At 36.1% G+C, this 18,224-nt stretch overlaps 2 protein-coding genes and 1 pseudogene across 4 annotated transcripts; all 3 read left to right on the top strand.

The window, feature by feature from the left end:
- The first annotated feature begins 354 nt into the window (after positions 1–354).
- On the top strand, positions 355–9,726 carry LOC111776484 (RNA-binding (RRM/RBD/RNP motifs) family protein). The gene is made up of 18 exons (XM_023655937.2): positions 355–536; positions 793–853; positions 1,072–1,108; positions 1,930–2,060; positions 2,208–2,420; positions 2,505–2,583; positions 2,884–3,017; positions 3,610–3,749; positions 4,363–4,413; positions 4,496–4,578; positions 4,650–4,704; positions 4,826–4,940; positions 5,964–6,468; positions 6,547–6,760; positions 6,894–6,964; positions 8,278–8,446; positions 8,526–8,655; positions 8,840–9,726. The coding sequence occupies exons 1-18, from the start codon at positions 423–425 to the stop codon at positions 9,493–9,495; spliced, it is 2,958 nt and encodes a 985-aa protein (XP_023511705.2). The 5' UTR covers positions 355–422; the 3' UTR covers positions 9,496–9,726.
- Positions 9,727–10,722: 996 nt separating this feature from the next.
- On the top strand, positions 10,723–14,577 carry LOC111811199 (chromatin remodeling protein SHL-like). Of its 2 annotated transcripts, XM_087118095.1 has the most exons (7): positions 10,723–10,874; positions 10,995–11,079; positions 11,196–11,541; positions 11,889–11,957; positions 13,417–13,549; positions 13,748–13,831; positions 14,180–14,577. In XM_087118095.1, exons 2-6 carry the CDS (start codon positions 11,007–11,009, stop codon positions 13,814–13,816), a joined length of 690 nt encoding a protein of 229 aa, XP_086974221.1. In that variant the 5' UTR covers positions 10,723–10,874; positions 10,995–11,006; the 3' UTR covers positions 13,817–13,831; positions 14,180–14,577. The 2 variants fall into 2 exon arrangements, with proteins under 2 accessions (XP_086974221.1, XP_086974222.1); XM_087118096.1 differs by lacking the exon at positions 13,748–13,831.
- Positions 14,578–15,144: 567 nt separating this feature from the next.
- On the top strand, positions 15,145–18,182 carry LOC111811504 (cysteine protease RD19A-like; annotated as a pseudogene). The gene is made up of 5 exons (XR_015411971.1): positions 15,145–15,818; positions 16,167–16,285; positions 17,026–17,236; positions 17,371–17,493; positions 17,572–18,182. The product of XR_015411971.1 is annotated as a cysteine protease RD19A-like (transcript).
- Positions 18,183–18,224: the final 42 nt, after the last annotated feature.

The following is an 18,224-nucleotide window of genomic DNA, read 5'->3' on the forward strand; positions in this document are numbered from 1 at the left end:
ATACTGTTTGGTGACTCGCTCGGGTACCATTTGTAACAGCCTAAGCCCACCGCTAGTAAATATTGTCTGTTTTAGCCTGTTACGTATCACTGCCAGCTTCACGGACGGTGCAAAGCCCTAGTCGGAGTAGGGCTAGACCCGCTTCAAAGTAGATGTGTGTTTAAAACCGTGAGACTGACGACGATACAGGTCAAAGCGAACAATATCTACTGGCGGAGAGCTCATGGTCGATCTGTTAAACCTAATTGGGCTATGGCCCAAAAGATTATCAGGTTCCATTGCAGCCCAGCCCAATGACTTAAAGCCCACCAAATCGGCCCAAACGAAGTTTAGGCGTCAAAATTCCAAAACCCCCGCTTCAGCTGGAACAGGTTTGAGAATTCGGCAGTTTTTTGCAGTCCGTGGAAAGCTTTCAAGCAGCCATGGGGAAGAACAAGAGGTTTAAGGACGGTGGCGAGAAGGGAGCCGCCGCCGGCGATCACTGCCCTTCCAAGGTTTTCGTCAAGAACTTGCCGTACTCGTTCACCAACTCACAGGTTCGTACTTCCTCTATTGCCTGCTTGTTTTCTGAGAAAAACTTGAGCTGAAGTATGAACGTAGGAATTTCTTTTTGTACTTTTGTTTCTGAACTCGACTCTTAGAAGCACGCAATCTAGTTTTTTATTATTATCGGAAGTTATTGGTTTTGCAAGCGGTTTGCGGAAAGGCAGTGTTTTGATTTGTGTTCTTTCTGATTGTTTTGCTGTTGAATGCAATGTTAGTGACCTTTCCTGTGTTTTCTATGTGAACTAGCTTGAAGAAACATTCAGTGATGTTGGACCGGTCCGGCGGTGCTTCATGGTTACGCAGAAGGGTAAGTACGTCTATGCAGGATTATCTCGGATTGGTGTTTTGTTTATGTTGTTGCATTTAGTCTAATTTCTGAGATAACTAAAGATTTGGTGACTTGATATAATGAAAGAGCATTTGGTGGAATAGATGGAGTGTTCTACTGTTTCTATATCTTCAGATGACATGTTGGGATATTTTCATTGACAATTGTTTTAAACTTATCTTATTCTATGTCATCAGGTTCAACTGAGCATCGTGGTTACGGATTCGTGCAGTTGTAAGTCAAATTCCGAGCCACACTATTCTTTTCGTTATTGTTCTTGTAGTTCCTCTCTACTTACTGGTCCAAACGTCTTGGTTCTACTCAACCCAATGTTTACTGTCTGACTATAGTATGGGTCTATGGAGGCACTTTAGTTTGATAATCGATACTTAATGGATGAGCTACTATTATTACCTGTAAAAATGTTACCTTTTACTTGGAAGCTAGAGCTTCTGTCAATATGGAAAATGCTTTTGTTTCCTATATATGGATATACTAGATGCCTATATATATCTCTGTTCTTCGGATACTAAATCAGATTTAATATTTTCTTGCTTATGTTGTTCCGTTTTCTATGCAATTGATGGTGCTTTCAGTTTTGATTGTATTAATGGTTTGCTTGTCTATAAGTATGGAGTGCGTTCAAAGCATCTATGCTTTTGTTGAAGCTACTAATTTTCTTGCTTTATCTTGGAGTAAATTATCTTCTCCATTTGTAATTACAGCTTATCTACCCTCCTTTCACACTGAAGCCGTTTTTCGTAACTATCCACATATTGGATAATTCTTTTGTAATTTATTTCATCAATCTATGTAATGGTTTCTGTTTCTATAAGAAAAAACATTGAACCCGTTTTATACTGAGGTTCAAGTTTTTCCAAACACATGCTATTGATTGTCTATCCTGCGATAATCAATACTGCTTCATGTTTGTCACAATGGACACTAATTTCTTATCCCTTTTTAATTCTTCTTGTTAAATTTCTATTACCCACGGTTATTCTATGAAGGCTTTGATTTCTTAACTTCGCTGGATTCTTTGAATATGATTGCAGTGCTGTAGCAGAAGATGCGAATCAAGCAATTCAGCAGAAGAATGGGCTGTCTATTGAAGGACGCAAAATTACTGTTAAACATGCAATGCATCGAGCTCCCCTTGAGCAGCGGCGGTCAAAAGAAAATCAAGGTTGATCATGAGATTTTGGAAGTGTCAAAATCCACATGTTGGAGGACTGCTGAAATTTTTTCTCTTTCCTTCTTTCTTCCATGTTTTCCCAGTTTCAGTAGAATGAGTTGGGGTCCTTAGGTTTCTTCCGTTATTTTCTTAACGCAGGTACTGCATCCAAGTCAAAAACTAACAAGGAAGGAGATACTTCTGAAAGGGAAGAACAAACAACTAACGAGGATGGAGATACTTCTAAAAGGGAAGAACAAACAACTAACGAGGATGGAGATACTTCTGAAAAGGAAGAACAAACAACTAACGAGGATGGAGATGTTTCTAAAAGGGAAGAACAAACGACTTTAAATTCTGAGGGGAGGAAAGGTACTGATTTTTCATAAATATCTACTACTTTTTACCCAACATATCTGGCAATCTGTTTCTTATTGCTTTCTAATGATGTAACAGAGAGACATTTGAATGCTCAGAAATTGGCTCCACTTTCTAGTTATCTAGAGGATAAAGAGGGTTCTTCAGGAAAGCAAAGGTAATGAACATCTTTTTATTCTTTCTATATTTTGTTCTTTTTTCATGGATTTTGAATGCAAGCTCTGAAGCAATGGCTTGGATAATAAAGTAGTTGGTTTTCTTGACATCTTGTTTGTTTATTTGAAAAATAAGATTTCCTGTATTTTTCCTTCCACTTTCCTTTTCTTCCTGCGAACTACTACTCGTTGCTGTGTTGCCCCAATCCAAGGGCTTTTGGTGAGGAGCATTGTTTTGAGGGTTCACGTTTGTGCATGCTACCTTCCATTAATTTCTCTTTTTTTTTTTTTTGGTTGTTAAGGATTGCAAGGACTGTTGTAGTCGGTGGTCTTCTTAATGCTGATATGGCTGAAGATGTTCACCGCCAAGCTAGAGAAGTTGGTGCTGTATGCTCTATTGTTTATCCTCTTCCCAGAAAAGAAGTTGAACAGCATGGTACACGAGAATCATTTTTTTTTTGTTTTTATGTACATGAGCAACTGTTATAATCTATTATTAGTTTTTTGTTTATATACATAAAAAGGGAAAACAGGATTAAAGCATCATTGTACCTGTTGCTACTGTTCTTGGTTTAGAGCATAGGTATTGGTTGGATTAATTTCTGATGATTAGGTAGTCGATTGGATTTGCTTGAGTTATTATTCATGACGCCAGTTGCATATTAATGTGTGGCTATGATATTTGACCAAATTTTTTTCAGTTGCCTGTTGTACTTTATAGATTGACTCTGCAGTATGTTGTTTAGTGAATTTGTTTTTAGTCTGAAGTTTTTCCAGAATGCATATTCCCCCAATGATCAATCATATCATTTTTCTTGACACTCTCATTACAGATGGCAAATTTTATTTTCTTATTATACCAATGTATCTTGAGGGTCTACCTAGTTTGTGAAGTTCATGATAGTGCTGGCTTTGTTATCTTGATAGTCGATGAAGTTGCAAGTAAAAATGATTCCTTATAAGGTCTTAATAAACTATTATCTCTATTCATCAGGATATCTCATCAATAGTTTGAAATGAAATTTCAGGCCTTTTACGAGATGGATGCAAAATGGATGTTTCAGCTGTCCTTTTTGCTAGTGTTAAGTCTGCACGTGCTGCTGTGACCATATTACATCAGAAAGAGATGCAAGGAGGTGTTGTGTGGGCCCGCCAACTGGGTGGGGAGGTGAATGAATATACATTAAACTTTGCTACCTATGAATAGATTTCACATGATCCTTACAAATAGCTGTCATGAGTAAACTGATTTTTTTTTTTTTTTTTTTTTTTTTTTTTTTTGTATCTTTATCAAGTGTTCACACCTTTTTAAATGAGTTCTATATGCCCTTAAAATAATACAATGCCATGGTCAATTAGAATGTCGAAGCCCTTTTAGTAGATTTAAATTGTTAGAGATCTTAGATAGGAGTGTCTTAAAGTTTTGTCAAAGTCATATATTTGAGTTATTGCAAAATCTTATGCTTTGATGTAAGAAATTCTATTCTGAATGATTTTTTAATGGGTTTCTTGCGTGTCTAAAGTCCTTAAATGTTTACCCCTAATGTTTTGATTCTTAGGTTTAAACTGCTTGCCAACATTAATGCATTTGTTTGGGTGGCCGTAATACGACTTTTATAATTATGCCCTATTATTCAGTCTATTTCTTAATTCCCTTTATCTTATGAAAGCTAGGTTTCTTGATAAAAATGACATGTTCCAATTAAATCTGATGTCACTAGTTGCTTATTTGTTTTTAGTTATGTTGGATAAGTCTAAAACTTTCTGCATTTTCTTTGCAGGGGTCCAAAACTCAGAAATGGAAACTTATTGTCAGAAATCTTCCATTTCAGGTTTCATTTTACCCAATAAGCAATTATCATATTTTCTTACGTGGACAGGTTGACTAAGCAAGCTTATTACACATTGATGCAGGCCAAAGAGAAACAAATAAAGGATACCTTTTCATCTGCAGGATTTGTGTGGGACGTGATGGTGCCACATAGTTCAGACACAGGGTAATACTCTTACTTGAATATGCCCACCTTTTTGTGTGCACTATTAACAGCCACCTGGTTTTATTTTTCAGATTATCGAAGGGTTTTGCGTTTGTCAAATTTACATGCAAGCAGGATGCTGAAAATGTATGTTTTAAATTTTTTTTTTATTTTTTTTTTATATATTTTTTTTTTTATATTGCCTCATTTAAAGAGTTTTGAATGATTGAGATACATTCAAGTCATTTGACACACTTCCCTTTTTTAGGCTATTAAAAAGTTCAATGGTCAAAAATTTGGTAAAAGGACAATAGCTGTGGACTGGGCCATTCCGAAGAAGATATATAGTTCAGGTGCTAATGCTCCAGTTGATTCAGATGAAGGTTAGTCATTGTATATTTAACCTAATCCAATTTCTTATGCACCCTTTACATGTTTGTTACACCTCTTTGGTTGTACCATCTTATCTTTGGTGTCTATACCTTATTTATTTCTCATTTTCTTCTCTCTGGTTTTAAGTTTATGGAATGCATTGTGGCTGTCTATCAGTTTGGTTATTATTTTTAATTTTTAATTGTTTTTGTGAGAAACCAAGCTTCCATTAAGATCAAATAGAAAGAGTACACGGGAATACAAGAAAAACCAATTCCGAAAGGTGCCCAACTAAACTAATAAGGGACTCCAATAAAAAGATAGATATAAAATAATACTTGAAGGATAATTACAAAAAGCTTTATACACAGAGGTGCAAAGAGAAGTGTGTATCTAGCAAGGGACCGCACCTCCCCAAGACCTCTCAATCCCTTTAAAAATTCTATTGGTTCTTAATTGTTAGAAAAGGAAACAAAAACAGGTCATTAATGAAAGGAAATTGAAAGAATGTGGATGTAAAATCATCTGCCAGTTGGATTTGTGTGTCAACATTTCATGTTGTATGAGTTATGGGTTATAGGTAATGTGGGTTTCGGGCACTACTAGGCACGAGGAAACTCCGATGGAAGGACAATGCCAATTTTCCTCGGGTGGTGGGCATTTCACTAATTGCATTTCTTTAGAAGAATTTAATAATGGCATACCATAATCTCAGTGGGCTCATCCTTGCTTTGTTATGAATAACCTATGTACCCTTCAGAAAATTTTCGATTAGACACTCTCTCTTTGTGCCTTTCATCCCTATCCATATTGGTAGGGGGAAGATATTATAGTGGGAAAATATTTTGGTGTGGGTAAAAGGTATCTTCGATGGCTTTTAAGTCTTCTTAACACTGTTCTCTAACTATTTGAATTCTTATGGTCCTGTAAAATATTTGTTCTTGTAGTACTAACTGTTGACTGTAACGCATGAGCTTTGTTAGAAAAAAGAAATCCGTTTCTACTCTTCATAAAACACAAGATCTTGTTTTCAGGGGAAGAGACTGAAAAAGACAGAGAAGGTAGCATTAGTAGTGATGATTTGGAAGTTGAAAATGCTGCTGTTCATAACAAATCTCAGCGCTCCGACGAAGATGAAGGTTCTTCAGAGGACTCGGAGAAAGAAGATATTTCCTCGGAGATTGATTTTGAAGGAGAAGCAGAAATTTCAAGAAAAATACTTGAAAATCTAATTGCATCTTCGGCTAAAGAAGCTCTTCCTTCTCTCATTGATGGTAACCCACCATCTAAAGTGAACAAGGAGCCAGTTCTTGATTCATCAAAGAAGTCATCTGATATGTCTGATAAAGTATCAAATGGGCCCGAAAAGTTAAGTGAAGGCAAAACATCTATTCTTAAGCCAGTAGATGAAGAGGATTTGAAGAGAACAGTTTATATAGGCAATCTTCCATTTGATATTAATAATGAAGAAGTGAAACAGCGGTTTTCTGGATTCGGTGAAGTACTATCCTTCGTACCCGTCCTTCATCAAGTTACAAAGTATGATTTATATTTCCTGATATATTTTTTTAATAACTCGATCCTCTGTAGTCTTTGTTGACTCCTTCCTTGGCGCAGACGACCTAGAGGCACTGGTTTTCTCAAGTTTAAAACGGCTGATGCTGCTACTGCTGCTGTTTCATCTGCGAATGTTGCATCTGGTGTCGGAATATTTCTGAAAGGCAGGCAATTGAAAGTATTGAATGCTCTAGATAAGAAATCAGCTAATGAAAAGGAATTGGAGAAGTCAAAAAATGACAACGTTGACCACCGAAATCTTAACCTTGCACAGGTCTTTTTTCCTTCAATGCTTATAAAATTGTCCTTTTCTCTACAGCCAAAAATTTCCAGCTTTTGTTTTCTTTATTTTGTATCATGGTCGGATCTTTTTTCTCTTCAATACCATGGACTCGAACATTTTACAGGAAGGTATTATTCTCGAGGGAACTCCAGCTGCTGAGGGTGTTTCTGCTAGTGATATGATGAAACGTCAAAGGTACATATCTTCGTGTATATCAATTGCTGTATTGTTGTTTCTGTATTAGCTTCTATGGTGACAGACGGTCGTCTATCTTTTAGTTGTATCTTAAATTTTATTGAGAAAGAAAAATAAAGAGTACAAGGATCTACTAAAGTAGAGCCTCAAAGGAAGGATGCAAACTAAAAGAGAAGTCCTCCAATCAAGAAAACAAGTCCTTAAGGGTAACTATAAAAGGACTTCACCATTATAAACCACAGAGCGAATCTAATAAGGCCTCAAACATCACTCAAAGATGTCTCTCAAGCCCTCTAAAAGTTATGTTGTTCCTCTATCCTGAAAGATCCCATGGATAGCATACTCCCCCGGACTTGCCATGTAGAGAAGGAACTTCTCAATCATCTCTCTACAACCCCTATGTCTAGACAAGCATTAAGCTAAACCTCTTAAAGAAATAACTCCAAAGGCTATGATCAAGGTCCTCAACTGATCACCTACAAAGAATGTTACACAATGGTCCAATCAAGTTGGGTACCTTTCTCGAAACCTGATCCAAGGTGTTTAGCTCTTTGATAGAGAATTTGCCACATAACAAACTTAACCTTCGTTGGAGTTTTCACCTTTCATGATGAGGCCAAGACAAATCCAGTCGAGGGAGAGGGATTGACGAAACAAAGGATGAATGATTTACAAAAAGACGTTTGGAAGGATAGGACTCCAGATTTGAACATCCTTTCTCTTTGGAATATAACAATACTCTCCAATCAAAGAAAGGGGGGGCCACAATAACCATCCTTTCCCATCGAACAAAGAGTACAAAATTTCGAAATGGTCGAACAAGAGGTCAAAGAATGAAGCAAAACAACAACCACTGAATCGTTCCTCACTGAAGATTAATTGTGCAAACGAGGAAATAGGGAGTAGAGGGGTCTATCTCTCAATCACATATCCTCCTAGAAAAAGTATCATTCCCATCAACCACTAAACAATGAACTTAAAGAGGAAAGAAAGGAAGCCCCTCAGCAATACCTTTCCGTCCAACCTTCCCCCGTGCTATTCATTCAAAGGGGAGCAGCCCATATTAGGACCTTATGCCACAAGGAATTGGACTCATAATAGAAACAACACTAGAACTGTTAGCATTACATGGGCTTATAACATGTTTATTACTTCAGTGTTAATTTCTAATGTGAATACATTGTACTTAATATTTATGTTAGATTATTTTTAGAAGTATAAATATTTTTTCCTTTTCCCTTTAGAAAGCCCAAAATCGTAACGTTTTTATTTTATGGCTAACCGAATAACACTTTCGCCCATCATATGTGCAGGCTAGAAAAGAAAAGAATGACTAAGCTTCAATCTCCGAATTTTCATGTTTCAAGAACTAGGCTCGTTATACACAATTTACCAAAATCAATGAAAGAAAAGGAACTTCAAAAACTTTGCATCGAAGCTGTTACCTTGCGAGCTACAAAGCAAAAACCTGTGATTCGCCAGGTTTGACCTTTCCAGAAATGTAGGAAATCCATTCGATGTTATCGATATTTTTTCCCTAACTTTTAATCTTATTTTGCAGATTAAATTCTTGAAGGATGTGAAGAAAGGAAAGGTACTAACAAAAAACTACTCTTGTGGAGTTGCTTTCGTCGAGTTTTCTGAGCATCAGCACGCCCTTGTAGCCCTGCGAGTTCTCAACAACAATCCAGGTAATAATTTTTCTCATTTGATAATCCTTAATTCTCGACGCCTCTAAAATTAGTGTGCCGAGGCAGCCCTTGAAAAAAAAATAATGGTTCTTCGAACGCTGGAACCTACCTTGTGGTTTTAACAGGAGCAGTAGCATAGTTTGCACCTTATCCTATTCTAAAATAAATATCTGGTTTCTTGTAGAAACTTTTGGCCCTGTGAATCGCCCGATCGTAGAATTCGCTGTAGACAATGTTCAGATGTTGAAGCTACGGAAAGCGAAGTTACAAGCTTCGTATCAGGACAATACTGCCAACGTTCCGAAATCACTGCATCGTAATGCCGATACAAATGCTGGGGATATCCATTCAAACAAGACGAACTCCAGAAAAAGGAAAGCAACAGGCGATAATCGTCCAGTGAAGGAGAAAAATCGCAACGAAAACAAAAATGGCAATCATGTATCCAATGATATGGCGATGGAAGAAAGTAGAGACAGAAAAAAGAGGAAAACGCGTCCAGAAAGTGGTAACAATACAAACGAGTCACAGAAACAAAAACCAGAAGGACGAAGATCAATGCCTGAAAAATCGAGCAAGAGATCGGCACCCATGGATACTGTGAAAATAAAAGCTTCCCAGGAAGCAGATGTACAACACAAAAAGAAGGCAAAACATCAGGTAGACCAGCAGCAGAGGAAGAGGGCAAAGAAAAACAAGTTACCAGTAGGACAGGACGCCGTTGATAAGCTCGATAAACTTATCGAACAATATCGATCCAAGTTCTCGCAGAAGAGTTCGGATCCAGCTGATGGTGAAAAGAAAGGCTCTAAACAGGTTAGAAGATGGTTCCAATCATAAACAGGTTAGAAAATTTTGCAGGATGGCTAAGGATTGTTCCTTTGATCATTTGATGTCACACACACTTCTTGTTTGTTTTCTATTGCTATGAAATATGTATGGATAAAGCTTAATCGCTTAGGAAGTGTAACATATAGTATTAATTACTTCCATATTTTGTATTGGATTTTTTAAAAAAACATTGATTAATCATTTAGTGAGAAATTTAAATTATCTTATTTAAAATCTAAATTTTGTGTTTCGAGAATTTTAAAGATATCGAACATCAAGGACTCATTGTGTAATTTTATAAAGTTTTGGGATTAAATAGATACAAATTTTAAATTCTTAAAGGACTAATCTGCAATTTTACCATCTCGAAAAAAAAATTTGTTATAAAATGTTTAACAATGTTAGTCTCAATTTATTATTTTTGTATCGTAATAATTTATTTGAGAACCATTCTTAATTTTGTATTTAATAAATTAAATTTGTGTCTAATAAATTTAAATCAACATTTTTTAAGGAATATATATATATTTTTTCTATTAAATTGAATTTTGTGTCTAAAATTTTAATTATATACACAATATATTTTTTTTAAATGTCAAATTAAAAAAAATATATTACAATTAAAAGTTCGTTTACCTTGAACAAATAGTTTTAGTAACAGTAGACCCTAAAGATAGCGGTAGCTGGGGCAAAGCCCGCTTTCTTCGCTCCGCGAATGTGGGGCACCTTTTGGGTGTGGGATGCTCGTTTAACCTTTGTATTCATCTTGTTCCTTATTTACCTAGGTGAAATCTCGAAAATTTAGAATTCATTTGATAACTATTTATTTATTTTAAAAAATTAAGCTCATAAATATTATTTAATTACATTACACATATTTTTAAATCCATTAAAAAAAAAAAAAAAAACTTCGTTTAATAATTCAAATGTTGAAAATTTTTAAAAATAAAAAAACTAAAAAATTGAAAATTGAAAATTTTGATAAAAGCTTGGTAATTTAATCTACAATTTAGTGAATGTGTAAATATATTCAAATAAAACTTATTAGAATTGTAAAATATATTTTAATTACAATGAGTTCTTAAATTAAAAAATTGTGCCTATATTTTTTTTTCAATTTTGTATTTAATTGTTAATTTAAAATTTTAAAGGCTAATTAATTTATTAAATGTGAAATTTGTGATTTTATAAGTTAATAATTAAATAAATAAATAAAATTAAAATTTAGGGAATAAATTTATAATTTCGAAAAAAGAAAATACTGTTACAAAATCTGGCCTCATTTTCTCCGCCGTCGCGAACTATTTTTGGCTTTGGCATATGCTGCCACGTGACAACCAAATCCACTCTTCCGCCGGCCACTTCCCTTTTCACCGACGACATTACAGGTAAACTCCGGCGACTAGATTTCCGGCGAAATTAATTCTTTATGATCATCCGGTTACTTCTTCCTTTCATTAGCTTCTATGAAACTTCTCTCGATTTTGCTTCTTCTCTTCTAATTCCAGGGCTCGCTTTTGATGGCCAAACCCAAGGCTCCGAGGCAAACCCTAGATTCTTACACTGTCAAACGCATCAACAAAACCATCAAAGGTAAAAAAATCCACTCTCTCTTCTTCGTCATCTTCTTTTTTATTGGAATCTTTCAGATGTTTCCGTTTTCGCGTTTGTTTCTGATCTTGCGGAATTTTTCGGATTTTTGTTCTTAGCCGGCGATTGCGTGCTCATGAGGCCCCCCGAACCCTCGAAGCCGTCGTATGTCGCAAAGATTGAGAAGATTGAGGCTGATTCTCGTGGGGCCAATGTGAAGGTCCATATTCGCTGGTATTACCGGCCGGAGGAATCAATTGGCGGTCGGAGACAGTTTCATGGGTCGAAGGAGTTGTTTCTCTCCGACCATTACGACGTTCAAAGTGCCGACACCATCGAGGGGAAGTGTACGGTTCATACATTTAAGAGTTATACCAAGCTTGATGCCGTCGGAAATGAAGATTATTTTTGCCGCTTCGACTATAATTCCACTACTGGAGCTTTCAATCCGGATCGAGTGGCTGTGTGAGTTCTTCTAGAATTTGTATTGTATTGCATATTCTATTGATGTGTTTGGCATTAAGTACTCCTGAGATGTGATCATTCTGACCTGATTTCACATGGGAAGAAATTGGTTTCTTCAGGTTTTCTGTTCATAACTCTCTGAACTGATGTTCTTATTGCCATTTTTCATTGTAGGCATGTCACTCTTTACTTAAAGATCGATTTTCTTTCAGGATTCCATTCTTTTTACTGTATTATAAACATATGTTCATATCTCACGTTAGCCATTTAAGCTCATGAATCTTCTTTTCGCGCATAGCTTTACCTGATTCTCCTGGTTCAAAATTTCAGCTGATTTTTTGTTGCAGGTATTGCAAATGTGAGATGCCGTACAATCCCGACGACCTAATGGTTCAGTGCGAGAGCTGCACTGATTGGTAAGCTGACTGTTTATGATGCTATTGATTTCATTTGCAGCCTTAACACATGCTTGTAAAGGTATTTGTTGTTCATAGTGGCGTGCCCGTGTTCTATATTCAGGGCATACGGAATAGGAAAATAATCACAGTAAAGTAAGTTCATGAAATTTAGCCAGTAGTATAATAATGAGCTCTCTATCTTTCAAATCATAAATTTGAAGTGTCCCATCTTGATTTGTAGGTACTTTCAGCTTTTTTATATTAGTGATGGAGTAAAGATTGTAAAATAGAGTTCCGAAAAACAATAGGCGATTAGCTAATCGAATAGTATGGTTCCAAATGCAATGTTTCGAAAATGCTGGATGCACTCTGATATGATATGTTTCAACTCGAACAATAAGCTTTATGAGCTAATTTATATCATAAAAGGATATCTGAAATTCAAGTTTTTAAAGTTTCATACAAATCTTTTCTTATTAGAATCTTCATTTGGAGGACTTTACGTAAACCTGTTTGTAATTACACCACATTGCTTCTTTTCTTAAGATTAGTATTTCTTTCTGTAACCCCATTTGAGAGGGTTTGTGGGCTGCTGTTGGATGTAATTCTTTTTCTTTTTCTTATTTATAAGTCTCTTTTATTGGAGGCATCCTCCAAGTTTCTCGGTTTCGGAATAATCTATATTTGGTTTTTTGTAGTCATCTCTCATTGGCAACCCCTTAAACAAGGGAAAAAGAAATCATGTGGCTTCAGCTCTCTAGATCTATTTTATGAATCTAATCTTTGGTTGGAAAGGAACAATGGGATTTTAATGGCAAGGAAAACCATATAGACAAGTTCTTTTACAACGTTTTGCATCAGCTACCAAACGGTGTGAAGTATACTTTTAGTTCAATTGCTATAGTTTAGTTGAAGTTCACAATAATTGGAGTGTTTTTTGTGATCTTCCATGGTTTGGGTCTTAGTTTTCCCTCTTTATAATTTCATACCATTCATATCATTTACGGGTTCAAGTCCAACTCTAGGGTGCAATATCTAACAACCAAAAAAAAAAAACTCGTCTTCTAGGCTAAGCTGAACATAGTTTTGTTGGTTAAGACATTATATTCTCGATCAAAAAATCTAAATCTTCCACTCTTACAGGTTGAACTCAGAAAAAGAAAAAAATAGAATAAGATAAAACCCGTCTTTTAGAGCTGGTCTTGAGTGGGCGAAGCCTTCCTATAGATTGTTGGACTGTGTCATTAGCATAATGTAAGAAATTGATCCAGATGGCATATATTAACGAGGAAATAGAACAATAAAATTATAGAATTATTTTTCAGGAAATGATTTCGAGTATTAAATCTGCTTTCGTTTTACTTACCTTTGACGTTTCTACATCGATTCTGCTAAGATATTTTGTGAATCATTTGCGTAATGTATGGCTTTATATCATAAAATCTGTATCTTAAAGCGGATGATATTCTTGATTTAGGTTTCATCCCGCTTGTATAGAAATGACTGCAGAAGAAGCTAAAAAACTTGACCACTTCTTCTGTGAAAGCTGTTCTTCAGAGGATCAAAAGCTGCCGAGTTCACAGTCTACATCTAAATTTGCAGAGACGAAGGTATTTCTGAACCTGCTGAAAATAAATGCTCTTTGTTAAATGTCACTGTTTCGAAATTCGGGGTCAAACTTTATAATCTAATTCCACGTTGTGATATTTTAAACTATCCCCCGTTTCATAGATCCTTAACGTAGCATGTGACAGTCGTGTCATGCACATACTGTTTTGGTTGTTGGTTGAATTTCATTCTTATCTTAGGTATTTCTCCTTGTTTGGGTGATAGAATGGGCAGTATTTCTCCTTGAAGAAGTCATATTGCTTGACTAGAAGCTAACAATAAAGGTAATGTAGATAATAAAATGGCAAAAAGTGGATACCACCTACTTAAGGTTTGATATCCTTTAATGTTTCGTTAACAATCAATGTGTTATGGTCTAACAGTTGTCTCGTGAAAATAGTTCAAAAATGTCACACGCTAGCTCGAACACTTACATAACTAACTTGGAGACCTATTAACACATGGAAGTGTTACTAGCGGTGTAGAAGTTAGATAATGTGGTTCAATCGTTCATTTTGTTTTAGTTAGTTTCGTTCATGAGTATTTAGAGCAATAATTCTAAGTGTGGCTATTACTTTCTAGCTATGGGAATATGGTTGTCATGATGAATATATGTTTTAACGTTATTTCAGGTGGATACAAAACGACGCCGGAGGTGACGATAGTGTAAATATACAAAATACGGTGACTTAGAGTCGTTAAGAACCAACGAGAAGAGCATCTAACTTTCTAATGAGTTGGAACAAGTGCATATAGATGTAGGATTGTGCATATACTACTAGCTAGCTCTAGAGTGTTGACATTCATTGCAGGTAGAGAGAGACTGGTTTGAAATGTATGGAAGTTCTTTGATTACAATGAACTGAACCGAACCAAACCGAACCGTACCAAACCAAATCCTTTGTTTCATTTCCTGCAAAACTTCATGTGGGGTTGTTGTGTGTTGGGTTTTCTTTGATTAACTTGGTGTTGTTGTTGGGTTATTGAAGAAAAATTTGGTTTAGAATGCTAAGTTACTCCTTAAGCTTAACCATGAATTTATTGGGTTTTGTTTGTTGAAATTGGGTGGTCATATAAACCAAAGATTAACTTCAAATTATCACAATAATGCCAATTTATTGTATGCATAACTTTTTTTTTTTTTTTTTTTGGAATTTTAGTTTTAGTTGATTGTGATCGAGAAATTTGAAGTTTTTCTTGGTGGGTCGAGAATGTTTGATTTATCAATTTATCAGATAAATAATTAGAGGCTCGTGTAATTCCGGGTGAATTAAGCAAATACTAGGTTGGGTTAATGAACTTATCCAACGAAATGTTTGTCTGGACTAGAGTTAGTTTACGTCTCTACAGTGCTACTCTTCAACTTATTATTATTTTTTTTAGTATAACAATTAGAATATCGAAATTTGAACATCTGACCTTAAGAAAAGAAAAGTACATGTTAATCATTGTTGAGCTAGCTCACGGAAGATTTCAATAAATAAAATAAAAATAATTTTAAGAGAATTAGAAAATGGAAAAATTAAATAATTGTAACCAAAAATTAGATTTAAATCAAATAAAAAAAGTTATCCCTAAATTCAGGGGAATCCGTCCCCACATATATTAACGAACTAACTGAAAATGGCGGGAAATTGGATACCGCTGACGTTAACCAATCCACACCGTTGAATTTTAGTGGGACCCACGGGATCTTCTGAATCTATGGTCATAAATCGCAGTCGAAAATAACTGACCGTACAAGACCGTGTTTGGAAAATTATCCTTTAAAAGGACCGCTAGAATCACATGGTTCGGAGTTTCTTTTTGTTCGCCGTGATCGCCGCCACCACCGCCGCCGCCTTCTCATCGGAGTCTTTGGCCTCACCGCACTCCGTCGAATGCGACGGCGATACGCTGATTCGTCAATTTGTCGACGATGGAGATTTCAAGCGTCACCCTCTCGGATCGGAACATCATTTTTCGCTCTTCATGTGAAGGTTCGGGAAATCATATGCCACCGAGGAAGAGCACGATCTTAGGTTCAAGATCTTCAAGGCTAATATGCGACAGGCGCTGCGCCATCAGTCATTTGATCCGTCCGCCATTCATGGCGTCACTCAGTTCTCCGATTTGACTCTTTCCGAGTTTAGGGAGGCATTTCTAGGGCTCGGAAGAAACCGTCTCAGGCTTCCTGTTGATACCAATACGGCTTCGATTCTTCTTACGGAGAATCTTCCGATTCATTTTGATTGGAGAGAACGTGGTGCTGTAACTGCTGTAAAAAATCAGGTACCGTACTATATCTCAAATCTCCTGTTTAATGGCGAATTTTCAAGTTCTAGGCGTGTTTTGATTCTTGTTCTTATGCTTTCTTTCTGGAGGATATACGCCTATTCCATTTGGTTACCTTTGATTTCTGTTTTTACACGAATTTTAATCTGTGGAAGTTTGAAGGACAATTGTTAATCTGAAATGCACTTATACTTGTGTCTTCATCCATAGTTCTTACAGCATATATAAATATTTTACAAGAAGCTGATTGTATTCTAAAGCAATTTCTTTGTAACTATCTGCTATCTTACCATTTGGGGTTGTTTAAAAGTTTAAAACCAGCTTTGAACATCTATATTCGATCAGGGATCTTGCGGATCCTGTGGAGTTTCAGTACAACCGGTGCTCTTGATGGTGCTAACTTCCTTGCGACAGGGGAACTTGTTAGCTTAAGCGAACAGCAGCTGGTAGATTGTGATCACGAGGTTCGCTTCCTTCTCTATTTTAAATAGCTTTGTAATTTCTCTGTTCTTCTCACTCTCACGTATAAATTGATCTTGATAGCTATGTCATAACTTTATTTGAATCATTTCTTGTGGATGTCGGGAATCTTAATCTGTAACGGCTCAAGCCCACAGCTAGCATACATTGTTTTCTTTAAGTTTTCCCTTTCGTACTTCCCCTCAAGGTTTTTAAAACGCGTATGCTAGAGAGAAGTTTCCACACTCTTATAAAGAATGATTCGTTCTCCTACCCAACCAACGTGGGATCTCATATGATGTTTCCTTTGAATTTTCTCCCAGCTTCATTGATTGTTGTCTTGGGTTACTGTTAATTTTTTCAATCACTAGCTATGAATATTCTGGTGATTGCTTGGTTTGTTTGTTATTCTTGTTTTGATGATGATGGCTGCTAATCTTTTTTCTCACAAAATTTATGTCATTTGTGCAAAATCAGAAGCTATTATTCATAGGTGTAACGAGGGCATGTTTGTAACACAAGCTAAAATCAGTTTGAATTGTATTCAACTTGCATTTAAAGGTGTAAAATCAAACACTAAATTAATTTTGAATGATTAAAAGATGTATGGGAAGATGATATGAACCATTAGGCTATGGTTGAAGGAGAATCCATGCCATAATTCTGTTTCCTCTTTAGTGATACTAATCTGAAACCTTTGAACTTGCATTTTATAAATTCTGCATATATCTTCTGCACATGGCAGTGTGATCCAGAGGAAGCTGGTTCCTGTGACTCTGGTTGCAATGGTGGCTTGATGAACAGTGCATTTGAATACACATTAAAAGCTGGTTGCAATCGTGAAGCCTGCAAGTTTGACAGGTCCAAGATCGCTGCATCAGTTGCCAATTTCAGCGTTATTTCACTTGATGAGGATCAAATTGCTGCAAATCTGGTGAAAAATGGCTCACTTGCAAGTAAAATACCCCATCAAATCATATAACTTTCATTACTCTGATACAGATTCTATATGTCCTTAAGAACATCCAATATGGATCTAACTAGAATCAGCAGCTAAATTCTGGTTTTTTTTTTATATACCTCAATGCAGTTGCTATCAATGCTGTGTTCATGCAGTCATATATAGGTGGAGTATCTTGTCCATTCATATGTTCAAAGCTGTTGGATCATGGAGTTTTGCTGGTGGGTTATGGCTCAGCTGGCTATGCTCCCAAAATCACAGGAGTCAAGGTCGGCCAATGAGAGGGGATAAGCTTCATCGTCGAGAGGAAAACAGCCCGGATCACCAGCTTCAGAATGAGAGACAAGGTCTATTGGATCATCAAAAACTCATGGGGAGAAAATGGATACTACAGGATCTGCAGAGGAAGGAATATTTGTGGAGTTGATTCCTTGGTCTCAACTGTTGCAGCTGTTCATACCCCAATTGCAGCAGCAGGTCAGTAAATTGGAATTCGCTTAACCCTGTAATTGACTCAAATGTGTGAATTCTAAGCCTTTAGCTCGCTCCTTTTGTTTCTCTTTTTTTTATTGGATTCATTATTGTTCTCCTGTTCCATAAAATATGCCAAGAAAACAGAATTATCTGGTTCAAGTACATTCCCTTCTTATACTATCACATTTTAAATGAAACGGAAGAGATTCAAATTGATACATAACTGCCCCTTCTATTTGATTACTACTGATTGGATCAAAAATAATTGTGGAAGATAGTATTCCAACTCTCGGGGATGAATCGAAAATGAAATAACTACCCTTTCTATTGATTACTACTGATTGGATAAAAATAATTGTGGAATATAGGATTCCAACTCTCAGGATGAATAAAAAATGAAATATTTATTAGTCCCTAATGAAATTGAGAAGAATTATATGTATACCTATAGGTACATAAAAAAACGAAGGGAACCGATTGATAAATAGATCTAATCGCAATTTCGAGTA

This window comes from Cucurbita pepo, chromosome 15 (assembly GCF_057944985.1).
Source record: "Cucurbita pepo subsp. pepo isolate OVF chromosome 15, ASM5794498v1, whole genome shotgun sequence".
Taxonomy (NCBI): Eukaryota; Viridiplantae; Streptophyta; class Magnoliopsida; order Cucurbitales; family Cucurbitaceae; genus Cucurbita; species Cucurbita pepo.